Consider the following 27,135-nt stretch of genomic DNA (forward strand, 5'->3'; position numbering starts at 1 on the left):
CAAGCCATCACAATCTCATAAATAATGTTTTGGGCAAAACACATAAGAGAATAACATCTCTTTAGCAGAGTGTGATGGCTTGTGTGGGACAACGATGACATGGATGTGTTTGTAATGACAACTAGTAACACATTCATGAAAAATAAAATCACTTTTGACCACAACAAATAGTGTAAAAGTGATAGGCTTATAGGCTCCACTCTATGCTATGAGAGCTGCTGGGTTCTGCTGGGGAAACTGGACAACAGGGGAATTTGTGCCTAATAGACCCCATGGACAGTCATTATGGATCTAGGGCTGTCACAATTATTACATAATCGTCTAATCGTGATTATTTGACATTATCGCGATTATTTTGTCATAATCGTCATAATCGTGAATGTTGAAAAATGTCAGAAATAGTGGAAATAGCCGATCTACAAGCTCACAACGCGTCGCGTCGCGACACGCTGTGAGCTTGTAGATCGGCTATTCCCACTATTTTTTTTTCCACTATTTTGTGAGCTTGTAGATCGGCTATTTCCACTATTTCTGACATTTTTCAACGTGTCTGTCTCGCGCACACAAACACGCACGTTACTGCTAAAAAGGCTCCCAGAAAGTGTTTGCTTATAGCCATAACACTACGCACAATTCATATTAATATTCACTCACTCACTTACGGACACACGCGCATGCACACACGCACGCGCGCGCACACACACACACACACACACACACACACACACACACACACACACACACACACACACACACACACACACACACACACACACACACACACACACACACACACACACACACACACACACACACACACACACACACACACACACAGAGGAGCACTTAGTGCCCAGTGTTGTGACGTGTGTTTAACACTGCTAATGCTGATGTTTTAACAAAGCTAACGCCGCCTTCTGATGTTTGTTTAAACGTGTTCAGCCGCTAATGGCCTCTGCACCGTACACCAATGTGTGTGTGTGTGTGTGTGTGTGTGTGTGTGTGTGTGTGTGTGTGTGTGTGTGTGTGTGTGTGTGTGTGTGTGTGTGGTAAAGTAAGGAGGAAGGTATTGGCTCGCACCCATTAAACTATGACATACATGTGTTAGACTCAGACCATAATATACTGTATACTCAAGTCTTCTGTATTTACCCAGCGAACATGGAACTGCTTTGCTATAGGGATGGAGGTCGCTAACTTTTATTGATAATGAGCACCTTATCGATCCTGCTTATTGATCCGGGCTTTCATGGAGCCCACTATTTAGTAATAATAATAATAAAACTTTATTTGTAGAGCACCTTTCATGACATGAAATGCAGCTCAAAGCGCTTTACAGAGCAGAAAATGAAGCACGAGTGCTTAACAGAGAAAAAATTAAATAAAAATAAAAAATAAAAATAAATAATTAATTACAATGATTACACTAACGCAGAAAAATAAAAACATAAAACATTGAAGAACAATTTCAGAACAGTGCGGACGTCAATTAGCAGCACAGGGATTTAAACATTTAGCTAAAAGCAAGAGTAAAGAAATAGGTCTTGAGCTGTGCTTTAAAGCTATCCACCGAGGCTGCCTGTCTTAGGTGTAGTGGGAGTTTATTCCAAGCTGTCGGTCCGTAGAAGCAGAAAGCTGCTTCACCATATTTTTTATATGTCATTGTTGGCGCCTCAAGTAGGTCTGCACTAGAGGACCTGAGTGGGCGGGTTGGAACATATCTATGCAGGCAGTCATAGAGGTACGAAGGTGCCAGACCATTTAGAGCTTTATAAACAAGTAAAATAATTTTAAAATCAATCCTATAAACAACCGGGAGCCAGTGTAGCGACGCTAAAACTGGAATAATATGTTCTCTTATCTTAGTTTTAGTTAAAACTCTGGCTGCCGCAATTTGAACATATTTCATTCAGCATCAATGATCACCCCCAGGTTCTTTACAGAGGTGTTACTTTCTTTAGCCAGGTTACCAAGTCTACTTATTATTGATTCTCTCTGCGCAGTAGAACCAATTATGAGAACTTCTGTCTTGTCCTCATTTAGCGTTTCCTAATGTTGTGGAAAGACATGAGACCGTGCTCATACAGACATACCAGAAGTGGTGGAAAAAGTACTCAATTTCATTACTTCAGTAAAAGTATCAATGCTGCCACATAGAAATACTCTGTTACAAGTAAAAATACTTGAGTGAAACCACAAAAGTATTGACTTCAAAATGTACTAAATGTACCAAAAGTAAAAGTACCCACCCAGTACGCCAGTGGTATGCATCCCATTTCAAGTATTCAAATGTACAAACATAATTTGAAAACAGCAGATTGACAAGCTCACAATGTGTCGCATTGTGTGCTTGTAGATCAGCTATTTTCAAATAGCCAAAATGTATACAGAGCTGAAGTTGCTGTTTTGAAATAATAATACAAATCGACAAAGTAACTAGTAGAAGTTGTAAAATAATCGTAGTGGAGTAAAAGTACAATATCTGCCTCTGAGATGTAGTGGAGTAAAAGGTATTGGACATTGGAAACACAAGTAAAGCACAAATACTTCAATATTGTACTTTAGTTGGAACTAAAGGACCAGTTCACCTCTGGGACAACCAGATCTGGTTGATGGTCATAATAATGCATTTTGCATCACATGACCAGTTGTAGCATGCTGAAATACTAAAATATCTAAAAACACAAAAGATAACTCAGGATTGTGTTGATCGAGTCCCAAACAACAATACTATAAGATCTGGTTGTCCCAGAGGTGAACTGGCCCTTTAAGTAAAGGTACTTCAGTTACTTTACACTACTGCATATGGACAAACAAACAAACACGCCACGGTTCACTTGTTGCAACGTCCAATGGAGGATATGTGCATGCGTGAAGTGAATGGCAAATTGAGTGGCATAGTGAGTGGCAAAGAGTATTTCAGAAGACAACACAGGTTTGCCCTTTACATCCATGAACAAGCACTCTGAAACCCCCTGTTTTCAGAGTTCACAAGCCTGATTTAGCCCGCGGACCTCGAGTTTGACATCATATGTGCTCTATACCAAGGGTTTTCAAAGTGGGTGACAGGGCACCCTGGGGTGCCGTGACGGCAGTCCAGGGGTGCCGCGAGATCATTTGATAATATATGGAATTTATTTGGACACTTGAAAAAATATTTTAAACTTGAAGTACAAAGTTATGTTCAGTCAGTTCTAACCAACATGGCTTTTATCTCAACGTTTTCCTTGCAACATAATCACTAAAATATCGTTACTGTAAGGCAGAAACCTTGTATCTCCAAGTTTCAAATGTGTACGTCTTTTGGTAAAGCAAAGCCCTGCTTCATCATACAAGACCGTCGCACAAAACTAGTGAAAACAGCCGATCTACAAGCACACAACGCCTCGCGATGTGAGGCGTTGTGTGCTTGTAGATCAGCTGTTTTCAATTTATAATGTAGGGGACTAGGGGTGCCTCGGATTAAAAATAAATATTTATCGGGTGCCCTGAGACAAAAGTGTTTGGGAACCCCTGGTCTATACCCACACAGCATCACTAAGCAGTAGAGAGTGAATTCCAAGGATAAAAACTACATCGTTTTCAACCAAAAGGATATAGAAGCAAAGACTGGCAATACTGTAAATCAATATGGCAATATATGGACATATTCTATGTCCCAATGCTGTATGGATACTATAGGCTGTAGTATCACAATAGAATAAAACTCTGTTCCCATGCATAGAAACCAATGGTAGAGGTCCCGTTCTGACACTCTGCTGCCTCTAGATGGTGCTATACTAATAGCTAGTTCACCTTCTAGTGATTCATCTCAAATATACATCGCAATATATCACAATATATATCACAATATATATATATATATATATATATATATATATATATATATATATATATATATATATATATATATATCACAATGTGTATCGCATATGCAATATATAACAATACAATCGTATTAGAACCCAAGTATGGAGAGGTTCTGGCCAACACCATCACTAAGCAGTAGAAAGTGAATTCCAAGGATCAAGACAACATTGTTTTCAACCAGAAAGAGATCAAAGCAAAGACAGGCAATACTGAATAATCAATATAGCAATATATGGAAATATCCTGTTTCCCAATACTGTATGGATACTCTAGTTGCAATATATCCTCATACAACTGCAGTCTCAAAGCTACCAGCAACAGACTGCAGTCTCAAAGCTACCAGCAACAGACTGCAGTCTCAAAGCTACCAGCAACAGACTGCAGTCTCAAAGCTACCAGCAACAGACTGAGAAGCTACCAGCAACAGACTGCAGTCTCAAAGCTACCAGCAACAGACTGCAGTCTCAAAGCTACCAGCAACAGACTGCAGTCTCAAAGCTACCAGCAACAGACTGCAAAAAAAGCTTCTTTCCACAAACAATCAGGCACATGAACAAACTGTCAAAGACCAGAACCGTTCAGGGCAAAAGGAATCTCTAGCTGAACCCCCCCTTCTCATTCTCTTTGCTTTTGCACTCTTTCTTTCCTAAGTCATTATTACTTATTATTTTATCTTTAGATGTGTTGTGTACTGTTGTTCTGCTTTATTTTATATATACAACTGCATTGTCTGTAAGGAAGCCGAACACAAATAGGTTTTACTCTTATGTACCTGTACAAAAGACCTAACAATAAAGTACAACCTTGACCTTGAACCTTGAAGCGTATCATGACCCAAGCATTGTGATACGTATCGTATGGTATCGTATCGTATGGTATCGTATCGTATGGTATCGTATTGTATGGTATGGTATCGTATGGTATCGTATCGTATGGTATCATATCGTGAGGTTCTTGCCAACACCAACGTAAATCACTAAGCATCCAGAAAGCGAACTTCAAGGATAAAGATGACATGTTTTCAACCAGCAGGAGAGAGAAGCAGTAGAAAGCAAACATCATGGATAAAACAACGTCATAGTTTCCACCCAGAGATAGCAGTAAAGTCAGTAAAGTCAGTAAAGTCAGTAAAGTCAGTAAACTCACCACGGTGGGTTTGGATCTCTGGGGAGGAGGTGGTGGCAGGGTGGGGGTCTGGGGGTCCTCCACCACGCTCTTCAGGGGTCCAGGGTCCTTTACTCCACTGGGTGGGGCCTCCGAGGGACCCTCTGGAAGCTTTAGTCCATGGGGTGGAGTCTCTGACGGGACCTCTGGAGGTTTTACTCCACTGGATGGGATGTCCATGAGACCCTCTGAAACTCTGACCCCGGGGCCCTCTGGTGACATCACAGTCCCCTCCGTAGGCCTGTGTCCCCAACACAACATTTATACTTGATGATTTACAGTCATGAGTTACAAGAAGTTCACCTCCCAAACAATGACTCATTTTCTATCACTCACTCACCCAAAGAAAGCGGGTCCATTTGGTTTCAGTTGTATACTGTCAGAGTTAAGTGGAGACCTTGACTTTTTGAAGTTTTTAGAACTACCGATTTAGACAAAAATGCAGGTTTAAATGAATTCTGCAATGAATCTCTGTATTAACGATTAAACAGGATTTTTTACAAGGCTCCCTCATTGTATCACGATACGATACCTCTGAAAAGGCATATTGTGGAGACATTGTATCGTCTCAACGATAATTATCACCATATCGCCCTACTTTGAGGACATTAAGCACATAACGACACCTTTACAGGTTTTTGGGTCCTAATAGTATAGTCATTGTTCGGGGTCAGTTAGAGCCTCGGCCCAGTTTGGCCCGGTAGGGCCCAGTTTGGCCCGGGCCTTCATTCTCAGGCCTGTTAATAAGAACTCCATCTCAAACATGTGCCAATTAAGGCCATTGCGTGATAATGGTGACGAGGGCCCTTACCCCTGGTCTGTGTCCGGGGCCCCTGGCCCTGGCCCCGCCCCCGGCCCCGCCCCCGGGGCCTCGGCATGAGGAGGGGGAGGGGCCGTCACGGTCATGACGAAGCGCTCGGGGGTCCCGTCACCCGGACCCCTGCCCAGGACGGAGGCCTCGGCGGCGGGTCGGACCACAGCCACGCCCCCCTGGGGGGGAGGGGGAGGGGAGATGGGCATGAAGGTGGAGGGTTCACTGGCATGACGGACATGTTGGCACCGGGGGTTGAGAGGCTGGGGGAGGAGAGGAGAGGAGAGGAGAGGAGAGGGGAGGGGAGGAGAGGAGAGGAGAGGAGAGGGGAGGGGAGGGGAGGGGAGGGGAGGGGAGGGGAGAGGAGAGGAGAGGAGAGGAGAGGAGAGGAGATACCCGTCAGGTCACATACACAAACTTTAGAAGGCAATGGTAGCCAATCAGGAGGGAATATGGGAAATAGGACAGATCCATGTTGATGACATGACTGTAGAGATACGTGTACCACTTTGTGTGATTTTAGGGCAGAATCTGGAAGAGCATTGTCCAAAAATGTGTTTTTAAAAAATGTGACCGAGGCTGGAGAAAGGTCCTTATGTCTGCATTTGTCTTTTTTCAGCTTTTTGCAGATCATGAAAGTACAGAATATAAGCTTTCAAATGACGTGTCATTCATTGCAATCTGAATATATTTGAAGAAGATATGCTTATTTGAATGTTATTAAACCTCTAACCAAGAATCTGAGTAAAGGCCTCTCAAAGTTTGTCACACTACTGGCAGTCAGGTAAGGGGTGTGAACAATGGATTGTTAACTCCACCCCTCACCTGCCCTAACCTATTGGTGGTGATCTGCAGCTGAAACCTGAGAACAACAACAACCACACATCAGCCAACAGAAACTGCAGATGTAAATGTTGGCTTTGACATGTTAATGTGGATATCTATTGCAGACATAAGGACCTTTTCTCCAGCCTTGGTCACAAATCGGTCAGATGGTGACGCTAGATGGGAGAGATGCATGTTGATGACATGAGTGAGACATACTGTGTACCGGTTTGCGTGATTTTAGGGCAAAATCTGTATTAGCAGTGTCCAAAAATGTGTCTTGCAAGAATCGGCCTCATGGTGGCGCTAGAAGAGGGCCATGTGAGAAATGAGGTGGGGTGGAGGTTGTGGTTTGGCAGCCAAGGAGTGTGTGTGCAAAGTTTGGCATGGATCGGGGCAACAGTGGCGGAGGTATGAGTAGGGGAAAAGTGTGTAGGGGCTTATGTGTGTATATAAGAAACATTTGAAAAGATCATGGAAGTAACACCAACAACACCAGAGAAAGACGAAATAACGCCCCCAGAAATATTGAAAGGAGACATAACGCTTCCAGTAGGACATGTTATTGCTACTGCACCAAGGGAGCGGTTGCGTCACATCCGCTTTATTTCGCACTCATCGTTAAAGGGCCTACACCATGCTTTTAAAACTATATTTTTTGTATAAATATATGCTCAAAATTGAGTCTTAGACAGGTTTTAACCCTCAACAAACACTCTGACCATTCTTTTTGTTTGTTCTAGCTCTGCTATAATGAGGCTCTCCAGCTGCAATACCAAAACGGCCTCTGTTTGCTCAGGGGCGCATCTAGTGGGGTTTTTCCACCCCTCCCCCCTCCCCTCCTCTTCACTCCTCCCCGGACCCCACGTTGACAACAAATAATGTTAATATTGGGCCAATACAAAAATAGGATAATGTTGCAGCTCTGATTATAGCCTAATGTAGGCCTATGTTGTATGTTATAGGCCTACTGTCAAATGACACAGGGCGACCGTTGCTAGACCAGACATTACAGAAAGTTAATCTACATTAGACAATCAACCCCACCTGCATTGTATTTATGTATAAAAAAAAAAAGTAAAAAAAAAAAAAAAAAAAAAGTTTGAGAAAAAAAAGAAAGTTTTTTGAAAAAAAAAGTTTTTTGAAAAAAAAAGTTTTTTGAAAAAAAAAAGTTTTTGAAAAAAAGTTTTTTTTTAAAAAAAATTTTGAAAAAAAAAAGTTTTGAAAAAAAAAAATTTGAAAAAAAAAAAAATTAAACATTTTTTTTTGAAAAAATTTTTTTTGAAAAGATTTTTTGCGGGAAACGCGTGTGACGTCACAGGCGTCAACTCTCAGAACAGCACTGTTCTGAGAACCCGTGGAAAGCTTTTCATCTCTGTCTTCCCAAAACCAGAGAAAGACACAATGTACAGAAATAGGACTTTGTGAGGATAGAAGGTGCCAGTGGGACCCCAAAAAAAGGTTTTAAAATAGAAAAAGTGAAAATTCATGGTGTAGGTCCTTTAAAACTTCCGTCTCCCAGACTGTATGCCGGGAGCTTTTGCAAATCACGGAGGCAACAGTCTGGCCACGCGAGACTACTCCTCGCTAGGGCATTGACGAAAAAGTCGACAAGACTTCATTACACAAGTCGACTGCCACCAGAGAAAGTCGAAAGTCGAAGTTGAAAAAAAAAATATATATATATACTTTCTATTGTGAAAATAGCAGATCTACATGCTCACAACGCCTCGCGATGCGTGAGCATGTAGATCTGCTATCTTCACAATTTCTGCCTCTATATATTTGACAATTTGGACAATGTTTAATTTGTAATTTTAGAGGTATTAAAAAGTCCTTAAATTGTCACTTTAGAAATGTGCAGATACCCTCTATACACTTAAACTTTATGTTGGTTTGTTTACTGTTGAGAGAGAAAACAATGTTTCACATTAAGTTAATCATCTGGGGACTCCCCAAAATAATTGGGGGGTCGTGTGTGATATGATGACGTCATCAAACAATAAAATCGACTTCAACTCAACTTTTTTACTGAGTCGAGTCGACTTGCAAAAATCACAAGTCGTTAATGCCCTAGTCCTCCCATAACTCTAACCTTGGTTAGCTCCTCCTCTCCGGGGGGCGGGGCCTGATTCCTGGCGGCGGCGCGACGTCCCACCCTGGGTGACAGGACCTGGTCCAGCCTGAGGTCAAAGTTGAACCTCTCCCCCCCTCCCCCTCCCCCTCCCCTCCGGTCCATGACGTCATCGGCGTAGTAGTCGTCATCTTCGTCGTCTTCGTAGACGCCTCCGTCGTGGTCGGGGGCGAGCTCGGAGGGGAGGGAGAGAGAGCGAGGCTTACCAACGTCGCTAGCATCGTCCGTCCCGTGGCGACACTGGGGGGTCGGAGTCTGCAGTCCCAGGAGAAAAGGTTGAATATATATTATATATATATATATATATATATGTGACTGAGTGAGACACAGGGGCAGTCATTTCGGAAGCCACTACTTTAGACCACATTTGAAATGACTTTTTTCTTCTTTTTTTTCACTAAAATGTGATAAAGCCACAAAAGCATTTCATAAATATCAGGCTACATTTCACTTAAACACCAGAGCTTAACTCTGCATGTAAATAAGACTTTTTTAAATTAATGTGAGAGATCATGCAGGTCATACATTTATTTAGAACTTGAATATCTCAAAAGTAGTATTTCAGCAAGGCATCATTCTATAAGCCATATCTTCAAAACTGTTGGGTCAATCTCCACAACCAATATATCATTTTGTAGCTATGATTCCCAGAGAAATCAATGACTAGCCCTCAGCTGTGTTCTGACACATATTATAAAACATTCTCAGTATATTGGTGGTAAATTATTGGGTAACAATTTTGTTCACCTGCACTGCGTTCTCCTTTTCCCATAGCTCCTCCCCCTGCTCGCTGCTGATTGGCTCCGGTTCCCAAAGCTCCTCCCCCTGCTCGCTGCTGATTGGCTCCGGTTCCCAAAGCTCCTCCCCCTGCTCAATGCTGATTGGCTCCGGTTCCCATAGCTCCTCCCCCTGCTCGCTCAGGATTGGCTCGCTGCTGGCAGGCGGGAGGAGGATTATCTGACCGGGATGACGACGACCATCATGCCGCTCGCTGATTGGCTGGTCGCTGAGGGGGGCAAGGTTAAAGACTATTTTTAATTCTTGTCATTTCCCTTTATCAGTTACTATAATGTTGTGCTGGGCAGAGCATACGAGCGGAGCGGAACGCGAGCAGAGCGGGCCGTTTTTGACGTGAGCGTGAGCGAGTGACTTTTCGAATGGGTCTGAGCGGCTTTGGAGCGAGGATTTTCCTCCGCTCCTTGGAGCGCCGACCTCCTCCGCTCATAGCCGACCCTGTTGGGGCCGCGCGCCGCATGTTTCCAACAAAACAGTGCCGAGTGCAGTCCATGGCAGTGCAGCCGTGTCGCAGGAGGGAGAAAGCACCGCGGAGAGGAGAGCAAACCTTTATCAAGATTTCACTCAAGTCAAATGTATCTATATCATCCATCATCCATACAAGTGGCTATGTTTATAATAAATAGCCTACCTTGTGTCAGTTAAGTTATATAGGCCTATGACCAGCCAGTCAAAGGATACGATTTGAAATGCAAGTGACACTGATGAAAAACACACGCCACAAGTCGCCTCCTTCTCAAATGTGGTGATTAATCAATAACCAAATGGATTTAATATTGCCCGTCTTATTAAAAAAATACAATGCCTTAGATGGCATCTTTTGTAACATTGAAGGCAGCTCTCCATCAAAGGCTCAACAGCAGGCATTTGTGTTGGGAACACTTGTTGTGGCAAAGCAAAGGAGAAAGTGTTTCTGACATGGTAGCAAAATACTTTTTTTATTTAGGCTGCTGACGACTAGGGCTGTCACAATTATTACATAATCGTCTAATCGTGATTATTTGACATTATCGCAATTATTTTGTCATAATCGTCATAATCGTGAATGTTGAAAAATGACAGAAATAGTGGAAATAGCAGATCTACAAGCTCACAACGCGTCGCATCGCGACGCGTTGTGAGCTTGTAGATCGGCTATTTCCACTATCAATGTTATTTTATCTATCAATTTCCACTATCAATGTTATTTTTTAAGTAGTAAGTTGTCAAAAATGTCAGTAATGTATTTGTTAGGTTATGTATCATATCTACCATATGCAACTTCAAAGCCTAAAAGCCAAACAGAAATGTAATTATCAACGACAAATACACAATTAACCCTCTAAGGCCCGCATTAAGAAATACTTGAAATAAAAAATTGAAAAAAATCAGATGGTGTTGTAGGAGTCCTATTAACACATCTGCCGCCTTACACGTTTATAAACGTTCTATTTTGCCCAGCTATCTACCGCCTTACACGTTACTGTACGTTCTACCGTTTTTGGCCACTGGGGGGCACTGTTCACTAATATATGAGACAGCAATGTGTTCACAGCTCTTTGGGCAGCCTGTGATGCTGATAAAAAATTATAAAAATGTTATTCATGTAATCAGCTTTCTGCACACCTTCTTCAAGATGGCTGCCAAAATGGCCACCATCCACATGCTGTAATTGTTTGTGTGTGTTAATCTAAAAATAGATTTTTCTTGGGGTTGATTATATTTTTCTGCCAACTGCAAGGGGGCAATGGACATCTTCTGAGAGCTTATTTTTTTTCAAAAAATGTTTAATTTTTTTTTTATTTTCATTTTAATTTTTTGTAAAAAGCCGGGCAGTACTAAGATAGATTTTTTTTTAACCCTTGGCAGGCATTGTGTTAACACTTGGGGAGCCAAACGCGTTCAGGGACGAGTTATGGCCACTAGATGTCACCCTGCCACAGGAAGTTATATCGTCGAGGGACGAGTCAACAAATAGTTAACTTTTCGAGACCGCAGCTTCCCTTTGCATGCCCTGAATCCATTACGTCACCCAGCCAGGGCAGGAAGCCCCCTGTCTCTCCCCACACGGAAGGATTTTACATGGCTTTAGATTCTACTTTGAAACATAAGAACGGCTTTATCTGAGAATGAGGTAAAAACAGCCCCATGGAGGCAGAGAGCTGATTGTTTTCACGGCGACACTTTACCGCGAATTTACCGCGATTTTTTTACCGCGAGTTTCGCGAGCGTTTGTAAACAAATGGAGTACCTCCTCAATCTTCTCTGGACACGCACGTGCACACGCACGAAGCTTGCGGGGCTCATCAAAACATAACGTAAGTCAATGGTGGCACCAGCAACAGCTATAAATGTTATAAACCTTGGCCGCCCATGTGTTAAGAGGAAAATGTAATGTTTTTTTCAAAAAAATGTTTTTGTAAGATTTTATAGCCATAAATCAAAAATCATAAATCATGCTCTAATTTACATATGGGGGATATTTTTCACAATAATAACATATGTACATGTTCTAGACATTCTAATGATCACCAAAAAAAATAGTACAGGCATTTTACTTATGTTTTTGTGAGGTATAGCTTCCATGAAAAAGTGAGATGTTGTTCGTCAAAACTCTGGAATTTCAGCGGGTGTGGCGGGTGTGAATGTCAGCCCCTGTGGGGGGTATTTATATGCAAATATTGTGGCCAATGGCATTGTAATACTAAACAATAGAATCCAATCGTGGTGTTTAGGTGGTAGGGGGAGCTAAAATAATAAAATAAAAAACGTTGTAATATTACAACCGTGGGCCTTAGAGGGTTAAATCGTCAATCGGCAATTATTTGAGTGACAATTAATCGTCATGTAAAATGTCATATCGTGACAGCCCTACTGATGACCCTGAGCGGAGCGTGGAGCGAGAGTTGCGAAAATCAAGGTGAGCGACGGAGCTCTTAATCGCTCCCTAAAGGGGTTGTGCACTGAGGTAATTGATTGGGCCATAAAAGTGTCAAACTTGATATGTGCTCGTTAGTGATCTCTCTGATCAATGAAAGCATCAAAGACAACGACCTGTTTGATGCCTGTCATAGAGGGGAGGGGGTATGTGTTTGTATACACACAGACTTACCTAGTTCCCCTTTAAAGGTGATGCACCATGCATTTAAAAAGTATTTATGTCATATTGTTTATGTCCCAAAAACGTTTTTCAAAAGGTTTGAGGCTAAATTACCACTCCTGAATAGAGAGCCTCTCATTTTTGAATGGCTCTCTTTTTTTTATTTTTTTTTATTCAAAAACGGACGTTTATGACGTCACAAACGGCAGCAAATCTGGACAGCCTGTTTTGAGAACCCGTGGGATGCTTTTAACCTCCACCTTCCCAAAACGGTCTGAAATGGGACTTTGTGAGGATAGAAGGTGCTAGTGGGACCCCAAAAAAAGGTTTTAAAATAGGAAAAGTGAATTTTAATGGTGTATCACCTTTAACGAAAACTAAAGAAATAAGGAAAACAAGAATTTTAACTGAACTAAAATAAAACTATAGCAAATAAAAGGACCAAACTGTATTTAAACAACTAAATAAAACCAACTGAAATTAAATACAAAATTCCCTCCGTATTAGTTTTAGAACGGTGCTAACCGCTCCTAGGTATGGCTCTGTGTGTAGGTCACTATGTCCCTATGTCCGTACGAGCACGGAACTCCATATATGGAGATAACTAACGTCACAGACAGAAGGGCCAAAAGGAGACAAAGCACGTATGTCACGTTTGATACGAGAAAAAAAACTAAACTATCATGAAAAATCCCAGAACTCTTCTAACCTTGGATGGTGTTGACCTTTGACCTGGGTGTGGTCAGAGGGTCGTGGGCTGGGGTCGCTGAGGGACTTCGTCTTCTTCTTCTTCTTCTTCTTCTTGGTGGGCGTGGTCTTGTTGGCGCTGGCGTTGTGGCGCCCCCGCATGGCAGCGCCAGGCATCACATCTTCATAGTCCTGCAACGGTGATGTTGATTAAGTTTTAGTTTTAGTCAATAGTCTTTTGAATAACATTCTGATTTAGTTTTTGTCAATAGTCTTCTGAATAAAATTCTGATTTAGTTTTAGTCAATGGTCTTTTGAATAAAATTCTGATTTAGTTTTAGTCAATAGTCTTCTGAATAAAATTCTGATTTAGTTTTAGTCAATAGTCTTTTCTATAAAATTCTGATTTAGTTTTAGTCAATAGTCTTTTGAATAAAATTCTGATTTAGTTTTAGTCAATAGTCTTTTCTATAAACTTCTGATTTAGTTTTAGTCAATAGTCTTTTGAAAAAAATACTGATTTAGTTTTAGTCAATATAGTCTTTTCTATAAAATTCTGATTTAGTTTTAGTCAATAGTCTTTTGAATAAAAATCTGATTTAGTTTTAGTCAATAGTCTTCTGAATAAAATTCTGATTTAGTTTTAGTCAATAGTCTTTTGAAAAAAATACTGATTTAGTTTTAGTCAATAGTCTTCTGAATAAAATTCTGATTTAGTTTTAGTCAATAGTCTTCTGAATAAAATTCAATCGGTTTTAATCACATTTTAGTCACCTGACATCTTTTAGTGTTCTTCAGTCTTCAGTTGATTTAGCAGGATAAAATGTATTCTTACACACCTTTGGTGTCTGTCTGAGTGTCTGGCCCTGTTACAGCGCCACCAGGAGGCGGGTTTGAGTAAAACACATTTTTGGACAGTACTCCTACAGATTTTGTCCAAAAATCATGCCGATCGGTACACAGTATCTCTATAGCCATTCAACGAAACAGGTATTTCTTACATTGATGCTCCTACATATTATCATGCACCAGTTAAAGTTACTTTCCATCCCTCATATACTGTGTGCACAGTGCACCCCATAACCCACACACTGCACATCATTTCACTGTGTGCACAGTGCACCCCATAACCCACACACTGCACATCATTTCACTGTGTGCACAGTGCACCCCATAACCCACACACTGCACATCATTTCACTGTGTGCACAGTGCACCCCATAACCCACACACTGCACATCATTTCACTGTGTGCACAGTGCACCCCATAACCCACACACTGCACATGCACATCATTTCACTGTGTGCACAGTGCACCCCATAACCCACACACTGCACATCATTTCACTGTGTGCACAGTGCACCCCATAACCCACACACTGCACATCATTTCACTGTGTGCACAGTGCATCCCATAACCCACACACTGCACATCATTTCAGAGCTCATATCTTGGAACAGGTAAGGGCTAGTAAAGACAAAGAAAGATCATAAATATGGGTCTCAATTAAAGTGGAGGCAGCATCCACACCACAACGATAAAGACAACGACAGCAGTAAACGATACTGTTTGTGCCATCACGTCATGACGTCAGATAATTATCCTTATCTTTATAGCGCCTGTGGCAACGGGCCTTTCCTCAGAGAAGAAAGGCAGTCCACAAACATTTTACCTGGACTCCTGCATCGCTGCTGCTGCCACTGCTGCATTCCGATAGGCTGCCGCTTGCGGCCGAGGGGGAGGGGTCTGCCGGAGCCCCGCCTCCTGCACTGACGGACAGGTCTGTAGCCCCGCCTCCTCCCCTGACGGACAGGTCTGTAGCCCCGCCTCCCGCCCTGACGGACAGGTCTGTAGCCCCGCCTCCTCCCCTGACGGACAGGTCTGTAGCCCCGCCTCCCACCCTGACGGACAGGGCTCCCAGCAGGTTGCTGTCGACGCTGCCGTTCCCCTCCTGGGCCAGCAGGGGGCGACGCTGAGGCATGGGGTCACTGAGAGAACGCTGAGCAGAGTCTGGGATGGAGGAGTCATCTGAACCTGGTCAATAACATGATTAATTAACATGATTAATTAACATGATTAATTAACATGATTCATTAACATGATTCATTAACATGATTCATTAATATTACTGTAGTCTGAGCCTGGTCAATAACATGATTAATTAACATGATTAATTAACATGATTCATTAACATGATTCATTAACATGATTCATTAACATGATTCATTAATATTACTGTAGTCTGAGCCTGGTCAATAACATGATTAATTAACATGATTAATTAACATGATTCATTAACATGATTCATTAACATGATTCATTAACATGATTCATTAATATTACTGTAGTCTGAACCTGGTCAATAACATATGAATTAACATGATTAATTAACATGATTCATTAACATGATTCATTAACATGATTCATTAATATTACTGTAGTCTGAACCTGGTCAATAACATGATTAATTAACATGATTAATTAACATGATTCATTAACATGATTCATTAACATGATTCATTAATATTACTGTAGTCTGAACCTGGTCAATAACATATGAATTAACATGATTAATTAACATGATTCATTAACATGATTCATTAACATGATTAATTAATATTACTGTAGTCTGAGCCTGGTCAATAACATATGAATTAACATGATTAACATGAATTAACATGATTAATTAACATGATTAATATGTTAATTCATATTACAACAGTCTGGGATGGATGGGTCATCTGAGCCTGGTCAATAACATGATTAATTAACATGATTAACATGAATTAACATGATTAATTAACATGATTAATATGTTAATTAATATTACTACAGTCTGGGATGGAGGAGTCATCTGAACCTGGTCAATAACATGATTAATTAACATGATTAATTAACATGATTAATTAACATGATTAATTAACATGATTCATTAACATGATTCATTAACATGATTCATTAACATGATTCATTAATATTACTGTAGTCTGAGCCTGGTCAATAACATGATTAATATGTTAATTAATATTACTACAGTCTGGGATGGAGGAGTCATCTGAACCTGGTCAATAACATGATTAATTAACATGATTAATTAACATGATTCATTAACATGATTCATTAACATGATTAATTAATATTACTGTAGTCTGAGCCTGGTCAATAACATATGAATTAACATGATTAATTAACATGATTAATTAACATGATTCATTAACATGATTCATTAACATGATTAATTAATATTACTGTAGTCTGGGTCTGGTCAATAACATATGAATTAACATGATTAATTAACATGATTAATATGTTAATTAATATTACTACAGTCTGGGATGGATGGGTCATCTGAGCCTGGTCAATAACATGATTAATTAACATGATTAATTAATATTACTGTAGTCTGGGATGGATGGGTCAACATCTGAGCCTGGTCGTTAACATCAATTAACATGAATTAACATGGTTGATTAATATTACTGCAGTCTGAGCTAACCGCTAACGGTATGCTAACTGTAGTAGCGTGATGACGCTAACTGTGACAGCCTTGTACCAGTGGTGTTATTGTTAAAGGAAAGCTAACTGTATGCTAACTGTAGTAGCGTGATGACGCTAACTACGTCAGGTTCGTACCAGCAGTGTTGTTGTTAAAGGAACGCTAACTGTATGCTAACTTTAGTAGGCCTACAGTTTACAGTTTACAGTTTAAGCATTTAGCAGACCAAAGCGACTTACAATAAGCAGAAATCCATTTTTATAATACAAGATTACATGTCAGAACATCAACAACAATATAACAAATGCATTTGAATATCAATCTAAAACAATAAAATCAATGTTGACTAGCTTCCTGTATGGTCATTGAGTGTTTCAGTAGTGCTAAGGGTTTAGGTGGAGTCTGAAAAGGTGAGTCTTCAGTCCACGGTGAAAGCTAGCGAGTGAGTCAGTTGTTCTAAGTGCGACAGGAAATTTATTCCAGTAGCGTGATGACGCTGACTGCAACAGGTTCGTACCAGTGTTGTTATTGTTAAAGGAACACTAACTGTATGCTAACTGTAGTAGCATGATGACAACAGGTTCGTACCAGTGTTGTTGTTGTTAAAGGAACACTAACTGTATGCTAACTGTAGTAGCATGATAACAGGTTCGTACCCGGGTTGTTGTTGTTAAAGGAACACTAACTGTATGCTAACTGTAGTAGCATGATGACGACAGGTTCGTACCAGTGTTGTTGTTGTTAAAGGAACACTAACTGTATGCTAACTGTAGTAGCGTGATAACAGGTTCGTACCAGTGTTGTTGTTGTTAAAGGAACACTAACTGTATGCTAACTGTAGTAGCATGATGACAACAGGTTCGTACCAGTGTTGTTGTTGTTAAAGGAACACTAACTGTATGCTAACTGTAGTAGCATGATGACGACAGGTTCGTACCAGTGTTGTTGTTGTTAAAGGAACACTAACTGTATGCTAACTGTAGTAGCATGATGACGACAGGTTCGTACCAGTGTTGTTGTTGTTAAAGGAACACTAACTGTATGCTAACTGTAGTAGCATGATGACAACAGGTTCGTACCAGTGTTGTTGTTGTTAAAGGAACACTAACTGTATGCTAACTGTAGTAGCATGATGACGACAGGTTCGTACCAGTGTTGTTGTTGTTAAAGGAACACTAACTGTATGCTAACTGTAGTAGCATGATGACGACAGGTTCGTACCAGTGTTGTTGTTGTTAAAGGAACACTAACTGTATGCTAACTGTAGTAGCATGATGACGACAGGTTCGTACCAGTGTTGTTGTTGTTAAAGGAACACTAACTGTATGCTAACTGTAGTAGCATGATGACGACAGGTTCGTACCAGTGTTGTTGTTGTTAAAGGAACACTAACTGTATGCTAACTGTAGTAGCATGATGACGACAGGTTCGTACCAGTGTTGTTGTTGTTAAAGGAACACTAACTGTATGCTAACTGTAGTAGCGTGATAACAGGTTCGTACCCGTGTTGTTGTTGTTCCCGGATGAGAACTTCCGTCGGCGGCGGGCGGCACTCGGGGTGGGAGGGGCTTCCAGCCTCTCTACGGTGGTACTGCAGGCCGTCTGGTTACCGTCCATGATGATGCAATCACTCTCAGCCCTGAGGGGGAGGAGTCAAACCATTAGAGGGAGGGGTTAAACCATTAGAGGGAGGGGTCAAACCATTAGAGGGAGGAGTCAAACCATTAGGGGGAGGAGTCAAACCATTAGAGGGAGGGGTCAGACAATTAGAGGGAGGGGTAAAACCATTAGAGGGAGGGGTTAAACCATTAGAGGGAGGGGTCAAACCATTAGAGGGAGGGGTTAAACCATTAAGCCACTCAAGACTATTGGATAGGGCTGGCAAGGCTGATGTCACACTGGGCTGCCCCTCCCCCCGGCAGCCATGTTGGGAGGACCGGGGGATATATATTAGCTAGTAGCGCGTGTAACGATATAGCAACTCTATATATCGAAATCAAAGTATATCGAAATGAAAACAGCTGAAATCAAATTGTATCGTTTTATTTTGTATAATCCACACCTTTCACACAGATTTAATTTCTTTGCTAAATAGTTACTATATTGATTTTAAATCATTGAATCGAATCGTATCGCCATGAATGAACCAATATCGTCCATGTATCGTATCGTCAACCATTTATCGTGATATGTATCGAATCACTATTAAAATGTATCGTTACACAGTCCCCTACTAGCTAGTAACAGGGCTTGACATTAACCTTTTTTTTTTTTTTAACCCACAGTGTCCTCTGGACAAGTACATTTCCCATTCTCTTGTCCAGGCACAAAAGTCACTGGTCGATTCACCATTTCAGTATTTCTTTCCTTATTTTGGACAAATAAATCAGACCCCCTTGGCCCCCTCCACTCCACAGACCCCCTTGGCCCCCTCCCCTCCACAGACTATATTCTACATGAAGCACAGTGAAACCAAGAGCCACAAGTATATTTAACCCATTTAGGCCTGAACACATTATGACGCAATATTTTATGCTTTAAATATAAAAGAAATAGCAGATCTACAAGCTCACAGCGCGGCACCGAGTGCCGCGCTGCGAGCTTGTAGATCTGCTATTTTTGAAAAATCGTGAAAATTAGAATTTTGACCCGATTCTATAAGTGTCTTTTGAATCCTTCTAAGATTTTGGGAAAAAAACCTATGTTTCTATGTCCGCAATCTGGCCAGCCATCGTCAAAGAAAAGGTCCTTTTCACTTAACAATTTTGCTGCCATTTTAAACATAGCTGTAGTAAGCAGCTGCCAAATTGTCCTTACCTTTTAACGTGGGCACGCGCACGCATCGTGCACAATCTGTGCGCGACTCATCTAGTAGACGTGTACTACCTGTGCGCTATGGTAACACGTGGACACGTTCGCGCACAAAACGCACGATATGTGCGGGGATCATAATCCAGGCGTGTAGAGACTGGATCAAAGTTTCCAAACGCAAAAATTGGATTGAAAAACGAGCTTTCCATCGCCGAGTAGCTTTCTCTTCTGTTACAGTGTAAACCAACAGAGGCGGGACTATGGCCCAGGCTCCGACCGGATACGGAAAGCTAGATCCGGTCCAGACAGGAAATACGACCGGATACAGTTAGGAGGCGGGCCAAAGAGCCAGAATCAGCGAAAATCAGCGATCATACTTTTAATCCTTTCATAATGATTAAAGCTAATTAAACTTCCGGGATCGACGGGCATGGCACCGCGGTACAGCGGGAAATCTACGGTTTCGACGGGGATCGCAGAGTATGAGTTAACTGGAGCTCAGTTAGTCTGTTCTTGAGAGACTACTATGTCAGTGGTGCTCAAAATGGACCCCCAAAATGATATTTATTTGGCCACGGGCCCCCATTTCAAAATATCTAGTTCCAGGGAGGGACCCCCCAGAAGCAAAATTTGAGTTAAAAACGTTCGCTTTTGCACACATTTTCACAACTTTTTTCAAAAATAGCAGATCTACAAGCTTGTATATCTGCTATTTTTCATTATTTAAAGCATTCAATAATTGTAGGCCTAAATGGGTTAAATGTTTTCCTTAAATCTTTATCCCAACTCATTTTTCAGCCAGTGTCAAGTACATTTTTAATTAACATAATTGTCCCAGACAACAGGACAAGCCTAGTGTCTATGATCCTTTCTGCAGCGCAAAACAATAAAATAAAGTTGAGCCTCAACGCATGCGTGCAGCGTACTACTAGCTCTAAGGAACATGTTTAAATGTACTTGTGGCTTTTGGGTCCACTTTTTCTGTGACGCTCCAAGCAGCTTTGTGCTTCATGTGGACTATGGACTGTGGAGGGGAGGGGGCCAAGGGGGTCTTATTTATTTGTCCAAAAAAATAAAAATAAGGACAAAATAAAATAAAGACTGTGATGACATTAACTGTCAAGCCCTGCTACTAACTATATATCCCCCGGTTCTCCCAACATGGCACATGCAACCTGAAAAGGGTGTGTGTGTGTGTGAGTGTGTGTGTGTGTGTGTGTGTGTGTGTGTGTGTGTGTGTGTGTGTGTGTGGGGGGGGGGGGGGGGTCCCTGCTTCATCTCTTTCTCAGCTAAGGGGTCCTTCCTTGGCCTGAAAACTTTGAAGACCCCTGTTTTATATTATGTAAAAAAAAGTGAAATATGAATCAGTCATTCAAAAGACTGGGTCTAAAACTACATGGAAGTTCGCTGTGAAGAATCTCGGTACCTGACGGCGGGACGCGGAGCGGCGGCATCCATCGCCCCGTTCTCCTCCTCCGTCTTCCTCCGGGTCTTCTGGTCCTCCGGGCCTTCTGATTGGTGGAGAGCAGACTGCTTCCACACGGTCACAGGCTGGCCCAGGACATCCCTGGGTACCGGGGGCAGGGGCCCGGGCAGGAAGGGCCCTCTCTGGTCCCTCTCCCCGCAGGGCGGGGGCCCCCAGGGGCCCGAGGACTCCGGCTCGGTGACGATGCCCTCGTCCGTCAGGCTGGACTCGTCGTGGCCCGACAGATCTTCGGCGGAACGCTGGCACGACACACTCTCTGTGGAGTCCACCTTCTGGAGGTCCCCACGGGGGTCCCCGGGATGGTGGGGGTCCCCGGGATGGTGGGGGTCCCTCTGGTGGGGGTCCCCGGGACGGTGGGGGTCCCTCTGGTGGGGGTCCCCGTGGTGGTGGTGGTGGTCCCTGTGGCTGGGGTCCCTCTCTACATCTCCGTGTACATCTCTCTGTAAGGTTATGGAATTGGAAAGAAGGCAACATTTGAGCTGAAAGGCAAGTGATGTTTGATGATCAAGTTTCCCAAAATGGGTGCCTTGGAAGCCAGTCCACCTGGATGCCAGTCCAGGGTGCCTCAGAATACTTTGATCACATTTAGAATTAATCAATATCACTTTAGTTTAACCACTTAAAGGACAACTCCGCCCTAAATCACGTCTAGGCTTATTTTCCTACTTATATTGATCCCAAAAGACTGTCCATGGGGTCTATTAGACAGAAAAGCCCCTGTTGTCCAGTTTCCCCAGCAGAACCCAGCAGCTCTCATATCATAGAGTGGAGCCTATAAGCCTATCACTTTTACACTATGTGTTGTGGTCAAAAGTGATTTTATTTTTCATGAATGTGTTACTAGTTGTCATTACAAACACATCCATGCCTTGGTTGTCCCACACAAGCCACCACAATCGCATAAATCATATTTTGGGGTGAGCATTCGGCACAAGTGCCAATCAATCAAAGTGACTGCACTGGCCAATCACAGGGCATCTTTTCCGGGACTTGGCAAAACACATAAAAGCATAACATCTGTTTAGCAGGGTGTGATGGCTTGTGTGGGACAACAATGACATGGATGTTTGTAATGACATCTAGTAACACATTTATTAAAAATAAAAACACTTTTGACCACAACAAATAGTGTAAAAGTGATAGGGTTATAGGCTCCACTCTATGCTATGAGAGCTGCTGGGTTCTGCTGGGGAAACTGGACAACAGGAGCATTTCTGCCTAATAGACCCCATGGACAGTCTTTTTGGATCGATATAAGTAGGACAATAAGCCTAGAAGTGATTTAGGGTGGAGTCGTCCTTTAAGCCCGATTTGAACGGGATTAGTTTTACCTACTTTAGGGTCCCCTGGTGAAATGTAACGATCACTGAGGCCGTCAGTTTTTTTAATCTTGCACGAATCGACCATGACCGGAATAATCGCGGATGACGTGTGGTAAAGATTACAGGCCGTTTTACCTTCCATAATAATCACTTCACAGACCTCCTCTGATTAAACTGATCCAATGCGAAGCGAATCGGGTTTTAGAACTTAGAACTTAGTAAAACACACCTGATTTTCACTGTACTTGAGTTCTTTTCACATGGCATGTCATGGCAGTCGATGAGTTAATAAATTGTACACTTTCATTTAATAATTGACAACTTCTATTTAATAAATGTTTACTTTAAAAAAACGATTTACAAATCAGCAGGTTAATAAAAAAAAAAGTTTCCGATGTCGTGTCGAACAACGACGCCGACGTTCTCACCTCAGTGTTCTCCGTGTCGGTGGCGTCTCCCTCTCTCTCCCCCGCGCGCACGGAGCTCCGTCTCTCGTCCCTGCTCTCTCTCTCCTCTGGTCCCGTCTCCCCCCTCTCCCCCTCCCTCCCCTTCTCCTCTCCTCCTCCCCCCTCCTTCTCTTTCTGCTCCTCTCCTCCTCCGTTCTCCCTGCCGTGTAAACCTTCATCATCTTCCTCTTCCTCTTCTTCTTCGTCTCTGGTCATCTGACAGATGTCTCGGATCACCTGGACAGACAGACAGACAGACAGACAGACAGACAGACAGACAGACAGACAGACAGACAGACACCTTTATTATCCAAAGGGGGAAAACAAGTAAGACACCTCAGGGTGACTTGCGACCTCAGGGTGACATGCGACCTCGCCCTTTATCAGGCCAGTGATGTATATGGGACCAGTTACTCATATATGGAGATCCACATCAAACCAAGGCCCTAACTTACCAAGGCCCTGCTTGGCATTACTAATTAACATACGTTTTATGCCCATATATGGACATTACCAAATATGGGCATTCCCATATATGAGTCATTCTGTACCACATCACTGTGACTCACTGACATCACTTCCTGTACAGCCAGACAGACAGACAGACAGACAGACAGACAGACAGACAGACAAGCTACAAGGTTTTTCAGGGTATAATGGGACCTTGGTCGCAATCGATACTTAAAGGACAACTTTTTGCTTTTTTGCTTTTTTTTTTACAACAATGGTTCATATTTTAGATTGTAATTAGAGAAAAGAAAAGGTGAGCGTTAAAAGTTATAGTTAAAGTTTTCATTTACTTTGTTCTATCGTTTTAGCAGTTTAGCGATTTTGATGGTGGTTGGGGTCATGCGTACAAGTAGCTCTGGTCCATCACGTCACTGGAGGTGACGCGATGGACCAGAGCTAGCGTACAAGTAGCTAGACAAAATAAACCAGAGATTTCTCAATTTCTATTTACAGTAACACTACCAGCCCCCATAAGTCACATCTGAACATGAAAGATTGTGGTGCATCTTGGGAATGGGCTTATTGTGTCATTATTTAGCCACTTGTACGCATGCCCCCACCCACTGAAATCAAAATCACCAGTAAGACTCCCTAATCGGGAGATAAGCGACCATCAGGTCGCAGCGTGATTTTAGGCCAAAATGTGTAGGAGCAGTGTCCAAAAATGTGTTTGAAAAAATCGGCCTGATGGTGGCGCTATATGGGACAGATTCATGTTGATGACATGAGTGTAGACATACTGTGTAGCGATTTGCGTGATTTTAGGGCAAAATCTGTAAGAGTAGTGTCCAAAAATGTGTTTTAAAAAATCGGCCTGAACGTGGCGCTAAATGGGACAGGTCCATGTTGATGAGATGACTGTAGACATACTGTGTACCGATTTGTGTGATTTTAGGGCAAACATTGTAGGAGCAGTGTGCAAAAATGTTTTTTGCAAGAATCGGCCTCATGGTGGCGCTAGAAGAGGGCCATGTGAGAATTGATGGGTGGAGGTTGTGGTTTGGCAGGCAAGGAGTGTGTGTGCAAATTTCACATGGATAGGGCGGAGATATGAGCAGGGCAAAAGTGTGACTGACTGACTGACTGACTGACTGACAACTTCACAACGCAGAGCCAATCAAAAGTATTCACCTGTCGGGCCTCCTGGACGTACTGCTCCTTTAAGGCCCCGCCCCCCTCGTCATCGTCATCCTCATCATCATCATGGAAGCCGAACCCCCTTCCTCTTCCTCCCACCCTCCCCACCCGGAAGTCTCCTCCGTCGCTCTCCACTTCCCTCTCCCCTCCCCCTCCCCCTCCCCCTCCCCCCCGCTGTGCATCCACGTCCAGCTGCAGTTCCGAGGAGCTCCTGTGGGCGGCGCCGCCTCCCCCGTAGCGCCTGGGCACCGCGGTGCCGCCACCAGGGGGCGCCGTGTCGTCGCGGCAGGTGAAGGACTTGGCGCGTCGCAGCGTGGCGGTCAGCTCCTTCAGCGAGGGCCGGCACGGACCCCACCGAGACGACGCCGTCCGGTAGACGCCGACGTCCCGCGACGGCGGTCCCCCGACCGCGGACCCCCCCGCCTCGATGTCGCCCGCCTGCCGCTTCACCCGGAGCTCCGACAGGTCGGCGTTGAGGAAGCCCAGGAGCGTAGCCGTGTCCGAGGACGCGATGTCCGGGTTGGAGACCGAGATGCTACGAGTCCTGTCCGGGGGGTCCGGGGACCCCCACGCCCCCCTCCTCCTCAGGCCCCAGGAGGAGGAGCTCTCAGCCTTGGCCCCGCCTTCCCCGGGGGAGGAGACCGTCGTCATCGTCGTCTGGGGGCGGAGCCTGACGGCGGCGCGAGAGAAGTTGTCTCCGTGTCCAAAGCTGGGCGAGCGGAACACGGTGGCGTTGCCGTGGTACGTCTTGCTAGCGACGGACGCGCTGGCCAACGTGTTAGCGCCGCTGCTGCTAGCCGCCCCCCTGCCGTCGGGACTGGCCAGCAGGAAGGAGGGGATGCTGACCTTGGAGACGCGCGACACCCCGGGGAGCGACGTGGTGGGGGAAGCGGCGGGCGGCGAGGCCAGGCGCTCCCAGCGCGCGGCGCGGGCGTCCATCACGCGGCTCCTGAACGGACGTCCTCCCGTCGACGGACACTCTCCTGCTCGGCCAGCGGGGGCAGCGGTGAGGCTCTGCTGAACCACCGGATGCTTGGTTAGAGAGAGACGTAAACACAGCCAGGTTAGAATGATCTGGACTGAAAGGACAACACAAACTAATCAGTCCAATCAATCTGAGGTTTGACCCAAAAGAAATTGTAATAGTAATGGTTCAAGGTTTTTTATATAATTCTTAGGGTCATCCAAAACACATGTTAAAATTCACACCCAATGTGAAGTGAGCGGTGGTCGTGCTTGTATAATATCTTCAGACTAGGATTTGAGTCTAGGATGTACAGGCTATGCTACACACACGTTTTGCTATGGCAAAACGCTGAGGAAAAAGGCTACAGACACACGCACAGCCACTTGGAGCGGTTTGCACCGCTCAAAAATCTTCCAAAATATTCTTAGTGGATCAAGGTGAATTCAGGGGGTTGAAGTTTGGGTCGCTTCACTTACTATACAGGAAAAAAAAGACCTAAAAAAAATATCTTCTTTAAGTAGTATGTGAGGGGTCTAACTAGGGTTTTTTCATGATTCTGAATCCATTGCAAGCCTTTGTTTTGCACGAAAAACATTCTTTGGGCCCCCACTAAACGGCCCCCACAAAATGTGTGAAAAGTGATGACTCATCACTTTTCATCACTAAACCATACTCTTGTGGGGCTGTTTTTAGCCCAGGGAATGTTTTTCGTGCAAAACAAATGCTTGCAATGGATTCAGAATCATGAAAAACCCCTAGTTTGACCCCTCATATGCTACTTAATGCAGATTAATTCTTCTTTTTTTTTTTCAAGTTAATAGGACACCGACTCTAGCAGCTGATAACACCAATTTAGCTGTGTCTCAGAAAGGGTTATCATACCTAAATATAAGTTATAGAGCTTTTCAAAAATGCATGGTAACCTTTGCCACCTTAAATTCCGATATCGACATCTCGTATGGCCCATGGACTAATTGTGCAAGTACAGTAACAGGCAGGGGAAGCAGCTAAGAACGTAGGCAAAGATCTGAGCTATCCGTGTGAAGGTTGGAGTCTGTAGAACCAACCGTGTGCTGTGAGACCCCAGACATGCTGACTCGTTATGTGACGTCTGACATCATACGTACAACAATCCCTTTCATGCCCATATATGGAGATCTCTGTCTGTAGAACCAGCCACACTGGGTTAGACTGCCATGTGTACATGTTGGCACTCACACTGGGTTAGACTGCCATGTGTACATGTTGGCACTCACACTGGGTTAGACTGCCATGTGTACATGTTGGCACTCACACTGGTTAGACTGCCATGTGTACATATTGGCACTCACACTGGTTAGACTGCCATGTGTACATGTTGGCACTCACACTGGTTAGACTGCCATGTGTACATATTGGCACTCACACTGGTTAGACTGCCATGTGTACATATTGGCACTCACACTGGTTAGACTGCCATGTGTACATATTGGCACTCACACTGGGTTAGACTGCCATGTGTACATATTGGCACTCACACTGGGTTAGACTGCCATGTGTACATGTTGGCACTCACACTGGGTTAGACTGCCATGTGTACATGTTGGCACTCACA

The 27,135-nt window shown here is 43.3% G+C and overlaps 1 protein-coding gene across 1 annotated transcript in view; it reads right to left on the reverse strand.

Moving 5' to 3' along the window:
* The window catches only part of arhgef17 (Rho guanine nucleotide exchange factor (GEF) 17), a gene marked incomplete at its 5' end in the record, with an annotated part of 139,524 nt that extends 114,155 nt beyond the window's left edge, over positions 1–25,369 (reverse strand). Inside the window, 10 exons of the mRNA XM_080731118.1 lie at positions 5,017–5,275; positions 5,846–6,108; positions 8,766–8,956; positions 9,683–9,810; positions 13,388–13,557; positions 15,039–15,400; positions 18,365–18,501; positions 21,100–21,385; positions 23,101–23,164; positions 24,569–25,369. Coding sequence (XP_080587244.1) covers positions 5,017–5,275; positions 5,846–6,108; positions 8,766–8,956; positions 9,683–9,810; positions 13,388–13,557; positions 15,039–15,400; positions 18,365–18,501; positions 21,100–21,385; positions 23,101–23,164; positions 24,569–25,369 — 2,661 coding nt within the window. The remainder of the gene's footprint in view (positions 1–5,016; positions 5,276–5,845; positions 6,109–8,765; positions 8,957–9,682; positions 9,811–13,387; positions 13,558–15,038; positions 15,401–18,364; positions 18,502–21,099; positions 21,386–23,100; positions 23,165–24,568) is intronic.
* Between the last annotated feature and the right edge of the window lie 1,766 nt (positions 25,370–27,135).

The sequence above is a fragment of the Nannobrachium achirus genome (genome assembly GCF_963921795.1).
Source record: "Nannobrachium achirus genome assembly, chromosome: 8".
NCBI classification, from domain to species: domain Eukaryota; kingdom Metazoa; phylum Chordata; class Actinopteri; order Myctophiformes; family Myctophidae; genus Nannobrachium; species Nannobrachium achirus.